At 46.3% G+C, this 12,247-nt stretch overlaps 1 protein-coding gene across 1 annotated transcript in view; it reads left to right on the forward strand.

Annotated features, from left to right (window-relative positions):
• The first annotated feature begins 1,663 nt into the window (after positions 1 to 1,663).
• The window catches only part of LOC148526843 (ras-related protein Rab-8A-like), a 43,654-nt gene continuing 33,070 nt past the window's right edge, over positions 1,664 to 12,247 (forward strand). Inside the window, exon 1 of the mRNA XM_088469774.1 lies at positions 1,664 to 1,846. Coding sequence (XP_088325900.1) covers positions 1,720 to 1,846 — 127 coding nt within the window. The 5' untranslated portion in view covers positions 1,664 to 1,719. The remainder of the gene's footprint in view (positions 1,847 to 12,247) is intronic.

Below are 12,247 nucleotides of genomic sequence, written 5' to 3' on the forward strand. Positions count from 1 at the left end.
GAGCCTCTTCAAAAGACCTTGCACAGCACATCTTAAAACCCCAGTCTGCTTTGAAATCTTTGCCTGGGAGAGACCTTGCTGATGCAGTATAACTACCTTGTATCTTGTTGCAGTGCTCAGTCTTGCCATGGTGTATGACCTGTGATGTGAAACTGCCTTCCACAACCTCACGTTTTAGCACAGTTTGGCTGTTCCTCACCCAGTTTTAAGCCTCCTGCACAGCTGTTTGTTTCAGTTAATGACTGTGTTTCAACCTACATTTGAAAATGATGATCACTATCACCTGTTTGGTATCAGTGATTAATCATATACCTGACTATAATCCTACAAGATCCCTCACTTTGTGCACGTGTACCTAGAAGAATTGATGCTGTTTGAAGGCAAAGGGTGGTCACACCAAATATTGATTTGAATTAGATTTTTCTTCTGTTCATTTACTTTGCATTTTGTTAATTGATAAAAAATTAACACTTCTAAAGGCCCCCATACATCAGAGATTGATTTCAGCAATCGTGCAATTTGCAATCGATTGTGTATAAAAATCTTTCCCTTTTTCAATCGATTGTGGCAATTCTGCAATCGATCAAAAAGGGAAAGATTTTTATACACAATCAATTGCAAATTGCACAATTGCTGCAATCAATCTCTGATGTATGGGGGCCTTAATTTTGAAAGCATTCTTATGTTGCAGCATTTTTCCACACCTGCCTAAAACTTTGCACAGTATTGTGTGTATATAAAATATATATGTTTATAATTGTTTTTCTATAGCTCCATCCCCAGTAGCTCCACCCACAGTTCCTGAATCTATTTTTCCAGAAAAATAGCTCTGTATATACCACCCTTCCCGACCCGTCAATAAATGGACACGGGTCCCTCAGCAAGCAGCTCCACCTGTCCTCACCCACTCTCTTCCCCACATCACACCCCAATCTGCACCACAGTGGTCACTCTATATGCCACACTGTGCCCCCACTCTCGCCAATATGCACCACTGTGCCCAAATATACTCCGTGCCCCCCTATAAGCCACACTGTGCCCCTCAATATGCCGCACAGTGCTCCCACTATATGCCAGTATATGCCATTCGGGAACAGGGCAGCTGTTCTCAAAATTGCAGAGCCACACCGACCTTGTGTGTGTGTGTGTGTGGGGGGGGGGGGGTGTGGTGTTTGTGTGGGGTCCCTGGGGTGACAGTCCAAGTCGCCCCCCCCCCCACCTAATCCGGCCCTGTAGGTCTTTAAGTACCTTAGGAGGACAAATGCATACGCATACACACTCATATTTATAAACTCATATATTCACTCATATTTATATACAATTATTTACTCTGGCACACATATAGACACACATTTCTATACACTTATATACTCAGGCACACATATAGACACACATTTATATACACTTATATACTCAGATATACACACACACCCATATATACATTACACACACGCACTCACAGACATACACAGACACACACAGATACAGTAGACACAAACAAGTTACACACAGATACACAAACGTTCAGGCACACTCACATATAATTATGAACTGTCGCACACACGCATGTGTTGGTCTTCAGGAAGAAAGTTTCACAACACTACCAGTAACTAACTATGCGGAAGCGCAGTGCGTGCGCACATTGCAAAGAGCCGTACTCAGCATCAGTCTAGGGTCCCCGGCACTGGCAGTGGCAGCAGGGATCACTTGGACCAGGGGATGGCACTGGGGTCAGATAAGAAACCCCTGATTAAGCTGGTGATGGCTGGGGACTCCAACGTTGGGAAGACGTGCATTGTAAGCCGGTACACCGAGAACACCATCCCATCCTACATCTCCACTGTGGGTGAGTTCATGAACAGGTTGTAACTTCTTTGGGTTAGCAGAGTTCGTAACTTGCAAAACTCCAGTTTCCACTGCAGCAAATTCCCCCATCGTCTTCATAGAAGCTGACTTTTTTTAAAACTATTATTTAAGCTTTGGAAGCAGCAGTTGCTCGCTGGGCTACATACTGTAACCACTCCAGCAACGATTCGCCTCACCCCAATTTAACTGCAGTTCACATTTTGGAATGCAGGACAAAATAATGATGTTTTTATGTATTTATAGCATTAAATTTGCTGCATGTCTTACGAATTTCTGAACATGTGATAAGTAATAAACATGCATTTGTTGAATTATGATGCAAGACAGTGCTTTGTTTGTTTCATTTGATCAGTAAACAACTTTCAGTTCTGTTTGCTTTTGTATGCTGATGTTTTATGCACAGATCCCATACATTGCACATACCCTCTCTCATGCGCAGATCCTCTACATTGCACATACCCTGTGTCATGCTCAGATCCTCTACATTGCACATACCCTGTCTCATGCACAGATCCTATACATTGCACATACCCTGTCTCATGCACAGATCCTATACATTGCACATACCCTCTCTCATGCACAGATCCTATACATTGTACATACCCTGTCTCATGTGCAGATCCTCTACATTGCACATACCCTGTGTCATGCTCAGATCCTCTACATTGCACATACCCTGTCTCATGCACAGATCCTATACATTGCACATACCCTGTCTCATGCACAGATCCTATACATTGCACATACCCTGTCTCATGCACAGATCCTATACATTGCACATACCCTGTCTCATGCACAGATCCTATACATTGCACATACCTTGTCTCATGCACAGATCCTATACATTGCACATACTCTGTCTCATGCACAGATCCTATACATTGCACATACCCTGTGTCATGCGCAGATCCTCTACATTGCACATACTCTGTCTCATGCTCAGATCCTCTACATTGCACATACTCTGTCTCATGCACAGATCCTATACATTGTGCATACCCTGTCTCATGCACAGATCCTATACATTGCGCATACTCTGTCTCATGCACAGATCCTATACATTGCACATACCCTGTGTCATGCTCAGATCCTCTACATTGCACATACCCTGTCTCATGCATAGATCCTCTACATTGCACATACCCTGTCTCATGCACAGATCCTCTACAATGCACATACCCTGTCTCATGTGCAGATCCTATACATTGCACATACCCTGTCTCATGCGCAGATCCTCTACATTGTCCATACCCTGTCTCATGCACAGATCCTATACATTGCACATACTCGTGTCTCATGCACAGATCCTCTACATTGCACATACCCTGTCTCATGCACAGATCCTATACATTGCACATACCCTGTCTCATGCGCAGATCCTATACATTGCACATACCCTGTCTCATGCGCAGATCCTATACATTGCACATACTCTGTCTCATGTGCAGATCCTATACATTGCACATACCCTGTCTCATGCACAGATCCTATACATTGTCCATACCCTGTGTCATGCTCAGATCCTATACATTGCACATACTCTGTCTCATGTGCAGATCCTATACATTGCACATACCCTGTGTCATGCTCAGATCCTCTACAGTGCGCATACCCTGTCTCATGCACAGATCCTCTACATTGCACATACCCTGTCTCATGCACAGATCCTATACATTGCACATACTCTGTCTCATGCACAGATCCTATACATTGCACATACCTTGTCTCATGCACAGATCCTATACATTGCACATATCCTGTCTCATGCTCAGATCCTCTACATTGCGCATACCCTGTCTCATGCACAGATCCTATACATTGTCCATACCCTGTCTCATGCACAGATCCTATACATTGCACATACTCTCTCATGTGCAGATCCTATACATTGCACATACCCTGTGTCATGCTCAGATCCTCTACATTGCGCATACCCTGTCTCATGCACAGATCCTCTACATTGCACATACCCTGTCTCATGCACAGATCCTATACATTGCACATACTCTGTCTCATGCACAGATCCTATACATTGCACATACCTTGTCTCATGCACAGATCCTATACATTGCACATACCCTGTGTCATGCACAGATCCTATACATTGCACATACCCTGTGTCATGCACAGATCCTATACATTGCACATACCTTGTCTCATGTGCAGATCCTATACATTGCACATACCCTGTCTCATACACAGATCCTATACATTGCACATACCCTGTCTCATGCACAGATCCTATACATTGCACATACTCTGTCTCATGCACAGATCCTATACATTGTGCATACCCTGTCTCATGCACAGATCCTATACATTGTACATACCCTGTCTCATGCACAGATCCTATACATTGCACATACCCTGTCTAATTGGGCCTGACACAAAAGTCGTTGGTGCTGCATCTTCTTATGCAGCGGATCTGAGAAGTTATGCAAACGTTGCAGGGCACCGCTTTTTGTAAAGAGACCCCCACCGCTGGCTTCTCACGGAAACATCGATAGCACTTTCGGACCCCTGAGTAACCCTGTGGTTGCTCAGAATGCCCATCACAAGTTAGAAGTGTTGGCCAGTGACATTGCGTACAAAGACGCAGTTGCTGGCTGCCACACACCCCTGAAACAGTCTCAACATGCCTGTATTTTTGTCGTCACTCGCCGTTACCTCCCCCAATCGGCCGCTGTCTGTCAAGTACCATTATTCACACTGCGACCACCTTCGCAAGAATTGCGGCACATGTGCAGTGTGCGGCTCAGACACTTACGCAGTGGGCAAAACTTCGCCCAGTTGTGCCAAAATCTAACCTGCGTCCACCTCTGAACCAGGCACATTGTCCTTTCCCTACAAATGCATTGCACAGAGCATCCTATCCCACCAGCCCCCCAATGTATACTTGCCCACTCTCTTGGGATGTAGCTTTAGGGCTATATCACACCTGCTGGTTTTGACCGACCGGCAAAAACACTTCAGTTTTTTTGCCGGGTGTAAAATTTTATTAAACTTGGAAACTGGTGGGTCCATTTAGACGGCACGGGCACAGCCATATTACAGCCGGGAATATCCACTGAGGATGGCTGCCGTGCCGTGTCCCTGCAAGTCAATGGAGTATAGGATACACTGTTTCCTTTCACACACGCCGGCTTTTCTGAGCCTGTACTGCTACTGCTGCGCATCCGCCAAAAAAAAAAAACAGCATTAAAAACGACTCAAAGCTGTTGCATGTGAAAGGAAATGTTTGTCGGAAAAAAAATGGCCGGCTTGTGCCTGGTGTTTGTCGGCCGGTCAATACCAGCGGGTGTGAAATAGCCCTTAGGGAGCTCGCACGGACTCCTGGGTGGGTGTCCAGCCTACTGGAACCCACCCACTTCCTCAGAGGCGCCTGGGGGCTTAATGACACTGTGAATAATATAATTTAGGCCTTGCATCTACCCTGCTGCTCAATGGCACAAATTGCGGAATAGGGTAGTGGGACTGGAACGCGAATAGTGGCGCCATTAACCTACCCACATCTGTCAGCGGGTATGCCTCATTTGCATATAACCTATTACACAGATCCCAGGGCTGCCCAAGGCCCCAGTTACACAACCCTCAAATTGCTATATGTTGCTATGCATTGCACGCGTAACCTATTCCCCTTCATTATTTACATAAGTGAAGAGGATCTACTGTTCTTCATGTTCAGCATTAGAAGTAGCTCTTACAGCCATTTTTATTTATCCATTAATGTAGGGCTTTTAAACAGATACAGGCCCATGTTCAGCGGACCTGACCCTCCCCCACTGTGCAGCATTCCCATTAATACATGTTGTCATTTTTTTTTTCTACTTCAGGGTCCATAGGGTATCCACAGGATACCTTGGAGTATAGGCGATGGCGATAGACATTGGGCACCTCAGAGTTAAAGTTTTCAGCCTCCCAGGATGCACTGGGATCTCTCTCCTATACCCCGCCCCCGAGCCAAGGCAAATCAGTTTCGTAGGTGCCCAGCTTGGAGTCAGTCACTATATTCAGAGGGGGGCTGTTACAGCCCCTGAAGTTTATTTTCAAACAGCTTTGTTGTACAAGATGAGCTGTACAGCATAGACAGTCAGTTCAGACGTCTATGCTGTCGCTCCTTCACCCCGCCGTACCAGAACACCGGTACTGATCTGGGGTGCTGGTGGGTGTCTGGGGTCGCAGCTAGTGGTGACCCCGGAATATCCCTAACTGTGACCAGATTCAAGGGGGTCAGGTAAGCGGTGGGGTCCCGTGGAGGGTACCTGCCGATTCACGGTCATTTGGTCCTCAGGCAGCGGGCTCCCTGGGGACAGGCTGCTCGTGGGGCCAGGTACTGATCCTGCGCTTTACACTAGACCACCAGGGACAGCGGGCTGCAGCAGTGTGGATATGCTCCAGCATTCCAGGGGTTAATAGCATGCCAGGGGAGCGCGCCTTCCCTGTCTCACAGCCGGCGCCTCCCCCGCTGCACAGTGCCTTTCCATAGTGGTCTGGTGAGCTGTGTCAGCACTCCTCCCCTGGGCCCGCCTCCTCTCAGCTCCTCGGCTTCCATTTTCTAGGAAGTGTGCAAATGCTGTTGGAGTTTGATACAGGTGGCATCGCGGTCCAGGTCCTCCCGCATACCTCTCCTCCGATAAGGTCAGAGTGTGCAGCGCTGTTTCCTACCAGGCTCTGGTCTGTGTAGTTGATCACAGTGCTTGTAGTGCAGGTTATTTAATTATTCTGCATTGTATGTGACTATCTGCTAGCGCTGTCTGACTGTACTTTCACTTCTGACTGTCAGCCATTTTACTATCCCTGTTCTTCCTCTACTAAAGCCCTTGCGGTGTGGTGTTGCAGGGTGTTCATTGCCTCACAGTAAACAAAGTATTTTTCTGTGTGGGGAGTCACATACGCTCCGTTTACACTCATCATGTCTGGGAGTGAACATGAATATCCTCTTCAGTTAAAATGTAACACATGCAATGTACTGTTAGCGGAGGGAGATGTGAACACTGAGGATTTATGCAGGGCATGTTATCTTATATCACATCCGATTACTGTCACTGCGCCTGTACAGGAACCGCCCTGGGCTTGTTTTGCTAAGGCATTTACAACCCTTGTGGGCCAGTTAGTGACGCCCCCTGCGTTTCCCCAATGGGGTTATTGCAGCAGACGGTAGTCTCATCACCCATGCAGGGGTTCCCCAGGCAGTTGATGATACCTCAGGGTCTCCCGGTTTCGCCCCCCCAGGTCTCGCAGGAGCCTGGGTGGGTGAATTAATTGTCCACTATGGTACAGCACCTGACGGACGTGTTACAGGGGAAGTCACCATTGCGGCCTTCTAAGCGGGCTTTATTGTCTTAGACGGATGATGATGACATGACGTCTGATGACAGTGAAATTATTGACTTTTCAGACCAAGAGCCCTTTCGTGCAAAGGAGGCGGAGTCTAATTCTAAAGTCTATATACCTGGCCTTATACGGGCAGTCCGTGCGGCCTTGGTGATCCCCCTGTGGCCAAATCTAAATATGCCTTCTTTAAGGATGTTAAGGGAGATGCCACTGTATTTCCTTTCTCTGGTCAGTTAGAGGATCATTTAGAGGAGACGTGGAAAAATCTGGGTAAGCGGTACCAGCCTCAAAAATGCTTGGCCTTTGTATACCCATTTGCGGATAATTATTTTTCAAAATGGGAAACACCTCCACAGGTGGATTCTCATGTCAGATGCCTCCATGTCCTCTTTAAAGGATGTTACGGATCGCAAGGTGGAGATATGCCTAAAATCTATTTATTTACTTGCTGGAGAGGCTTCCAGACCGGATATGGCCGTGTGCTGGGTGGCCAGAGCCATGGAGTGGAGGGCGGATACCTTGGAGGCATCTGTGGACACTGACTCTTCCCCTGAACAGGTGGAGTTAGTGGGCAATCTCAGAGACTCAGCCACGTACATCAATGAGGCAGCCTTAGATATAGGTCTCCTCGGCAGCAGTAGCGACTCGCCGCTCCCTGTGGTTGCACTCTTGGAAAGCGGACGCAGATTCCAAGAAGGGATTGGAATGCTTGCCCTTTAATGGTCAGGTTCTGTTTGGCCCTGACCTGGACAAAATTGTGGCCACACTGGCAGCAGCTAAATCTGCGTGTTTGCCATCGGCTACAGTCCCATCAGGGTCTGGTAATTCGTCCTTTCGAACTTATAGGGCCCAGGGTAAGTCCAAGATCCAGTCCTTTCCCAGACAGTTGGGTAACAGGAAATCTGCCAAGCCTAAGAAGCGGGCTTGGAGTACAAGACGTCCTACTCCCAAGTCGGACGATAAGCCTTCAGCCTGACGGGACGAGCCTCCCCTTGGGGGACCCCAGAGTGGGAGGCCGCCTGCTTCAGTTCGCCCAGTGCTGGTACCTGACTACCAAGGACACTTGGATACAAGAGGTGGTCTCTCGGGGGTATGCCCTCTCCTTCCGGCGAAGGCCTCCCAGCCGGATTTTCACCACAGGCCTTCCGTAAGATCAAGGCAAGGCCCAGGAACTCCAAAAGGTGTTGCACTCTATGCTCCAGGCTGGAGTTATAATGCCTGTTCCGTTATCCCAGAGGGGCACGGGTTTCTATTCCAATCTCTTTCTGGTGCAGAAACCCAATGGGTCTTACCGACCCATCCTCAACCTCAAATCTCTTAACAAGTCCTTGAGGGTTCCTTGGTTTAGGATGGAGACCCTGCATTCCATTATTCTGGCAATGGAGCCTGGGGTCTCCATGGTCTCGACCATCGCGACCATCAACCTGGACGCTCGCACTAGCTGTGGCCCCCCTCTTCCCTATCTGCAGCTCATTGTAGGACCCCCGCCGCCGCTGCTGTGCAAGGGACCTACTAGGCAAATAATATCCTGCTCTGCTCCTGCCGGAGACTTGGCCCACACCCTCCACCCGACCAGACGGTGAGCAAGAAGGGAACCAGCACTTACCGATCACACCAGCAGTTGCTGGCCGCCACTGCTGTGCCCTCTTGCCCCCGGCTCACAAGAAGACTGCTCTGGGAGCTGGGAGGGAGCGTCAGGAAGGTAAGTGGACACAGCAGGGATGGATCTTTTCAGATTCCTCTGCTGTATCGCATGCTGTACGGCATCTCAGGGTGGCGTACAGCATCACTGTCAAGTTATGAAAAAAATGCTTTTTTCAGAACTTGATGAATTTCATAATTTCTACATCCCCATACTAAAGTATGGGGACTGTGGAAATTATCGATGCACAATTGTAACCAGGAGATATCTGTGATATCTCCTGCGCTACAGGAATGATGAATAGGGCCAACACAAATGATACAAAATTAGGTGAAAATTTTTATTTTTCACCTGCTTTTGTATAAATTAAGTGATGATGAATAGGCCCTTAAAGCTGGAAAATAACCTGTCTTGCAACTCAACTGTGAATAGTGCACAAAAAAATGTTTTATGAATATTTAAATAATTACCATACTTTGTATGATCTTTCATTTTTTTAAATTTATCTTCTCTCTGACATGAAATTGGGTGACACTGTATACTATGAGGAATAGAGGTGCAGTACAGGAGCTTGGGCACTTTAATTCTTACTCAAGCTCCTCCCCCTCTAAACGCTATTGGCTGCCTGGCAATTGAGTGTTTCTCTTACAAAACCCCAAAAGGCCAGAACCTGAGAGATAAGGGATTACATTAAGTGCAAAATACAATTTATTTATTTTATTAAATAATTGTTTTATTTATTTATTTGAAGATTCAACAATATCTTATTCTTTGACATATATATTTTAGATAGCATGTTTTACATGCGATCTCCATCATTTTCTTGTGGTACTTTAACACATAACAGTCTTAGTTATTCATAGGACATGCTGTGGAAATATGGTTTATAAACTGTGCTTTAACTCCATGGACCTGCCTAATTCTTCTACTCCCTGACGTGGTAACTGGAATTGAAAACTTCTCACCAAAGTTATTTTGAAGGAGGATACTCCAAGCTGCCGCTGAAGGTCTGTAAAATCCTGTACCGGATGGAAGACACAGCATTTCCACAAGAACTAGTCAGTCTGCATGGAAATTGTGATGTTTCCTCTTCTTCACAGTTTGACCACCTGACTTTAAATAAGGATCATGTTTTCCATCAATGCATTATTTTGATTCTTATATTTAACTGCAATTCAAATACAGTATTTTTTTTTTTGCTACCAAAGAATTAACAACCAATGGGAAGCTTCTCCCCTCTGCTGTAAAGCTATAAAGCTTCCCCCCGCTATAAAACCCTATCTAGCTTCTAGGGGCTGCAGTCGCTAGAAGTCTTAGCTCAGTGAGCTACTTGTCAATTTGTGCGCATGAGCGGAAACATAATCCCACACGTGCACACAAGCCGACAGCACAAAACGTAGAGAGCAGTAGACCCGAGCAGCGAGCAGACACCCCGGCAGATGCAGGTAGGAGCCTCTGCTGCTCGGGATAGAATGTGAGAGTAACAGGGAGAAGTTCGGCAATAACCAATATGCCATCGGAAAGTAGAAATGGAATCGCCTATAAAAATTAGGTATTTTTATTAAATAAATCACTCTGGTTACCTGTAAGAAGAACCCATGACTACGTACTGTGAGTCAGCAATACCAACCACTGTGCCACAATGCTGCTTATATTTAAAAACAGTGAAATAAATAAAGTTGTAAGTGACTTGCATTCTTTTATCTCTATGTAATTTATAAGTGGTTATAAAATAAAATGTAAAATTTGTTTTGTATTAAAGAAGATATCCACTCAAAAGTTTTCATTTAGAGTAATATTCTCCGACTAAGAAGTGAATTCAATTAAACGCTAGGAGAGCAAGTTGCTTTTGTAAAAGGGTGGAAACGCTGCCAATGGCCCTGCAACTCACCCCCATCTCAGCCCTAGCTCTCCCCTGACTCGTAGATGTTTTATGGGGCAGTACCATAAGTGCAGCATATAGCCGTAGTTACTCACATCTGCAAGCAAAGGTGCCTATCCACTAGATGACTAAAATGAGCAATTGAACGATATCGATATTGTTCGATCGTTCGATAACCGTTTCAAAATCGTTTGCAGATTGTTTAAAAAATTGGTCGTTTAAACATCTATCATCGGTCAAACATGCTGGTCAACCTGACGATTACGTCAGGTTCAGCATGTTTGCAGATGATTGATGTGCCTACACTGAATGACTGCTCGTTCAGTGTAGGCTCATCATAGACCGACAAAGGACTGCACATTTACAATGCCGTAATCGTGCAGTCTTTTGCCTGTCTTCTAGTGGATGTGTGCCTTAAGTCGCTTCTAATTGAATCGACCTCTAAGAAGATAATTGAAAACAATTGTTATTTATTTTTCAACTGATTTATGATTAAGATTCAAATTGATACTTTCCCTGTAGCACTAACATTTATATCAGGTGTTCAACACACTTTCACAAAGTTTGTTAAACCTAGTTTAAAGCTAAAAGTTAAAGATAAAATGGATTGGACTTGTACTGTATGTACTTTCTGACAAGTGTTTATTAGATTATGTTTTGAGCCAATTTCATTGTTGCCAGCACTGGGCCTGATTCAGAGATGGACGCAGGTCTCACAGCAGCTGCTCAGAGATGGACGCAAGGTCTCACAGCAGCTGCTTCTTAGGACACAGCTGCTGTGCGAAAATATGCAAAAGTACCAGGAGACATCTGTAGTTAGAAGATGCCCACTGCATGCTTTTGTCATCTGCTGCTGCATCAAAGCACGCAGCATTGGATCATCTGCATGAACATTGGTCATCTCAGTAACCCTCAGGTTAGTCAGTATGGCTGTTTTTTTATAAGCTGCCTGGGCCAGTGGTGACGCAGCCACTGGCCTCAGCACTCCCAGAAAATTGGACTGACAAACCCCCGTTTTCTGTGACTCTTGCGGTCGCCTCCTGTTTCCCAGGGTTGCCGACATTCTGTCTGCCCCCTCTGGGAGGGAGCAACCAGATCAACATAGCAGAGGGGCGTGGCCAGCATGGGGGGGGCGTGGGCGGACAGCTTACCTGGCATTTGTGGGCGGAACAGGTGGCGTGGCCAGTCGATCATATTATTTTGGCCCCGTCCCCACTCCACAATGCCGAGATTACGGGCATTGTGAAGCAGGGCTGGGCCAAAATTACGTGATTCAGCGTGAATCGCGCCATCTGCCTTCCCCGCTGCGGGGGTTTCCCTTATAACCGAGGGGGGGAAGCTTCCAGCTGAATCGGGAGGGTAGGCAAGTATGTGTTTCCCGCTCCCAAACAGCTGCAGCATGTAAATGGTGCTGGGGCTTAGGGGGCATTGTGTCGGTCATCGCAGACAGACATCTGCACATGTGCAGTAGAACCATTGGAGATGTGTGCAAATCATCAGGGTTGTGTACATCTCTGAATAAG

The sequence above is a fragment of the Taudactylus pleione genome, unplaced genomic scaffold (assembly GCF_031769625.1).
Source record: "Taudactylus pleione unplaced genomic scaffold, aTauple2 ptg000093l, whole genome shotgun sequence".
NCBI lineage: Eukaryota > Metazoa > Chordata > Amphibia > Anura > Myobatrachidae > Taudactylus > Taudactylus pleione.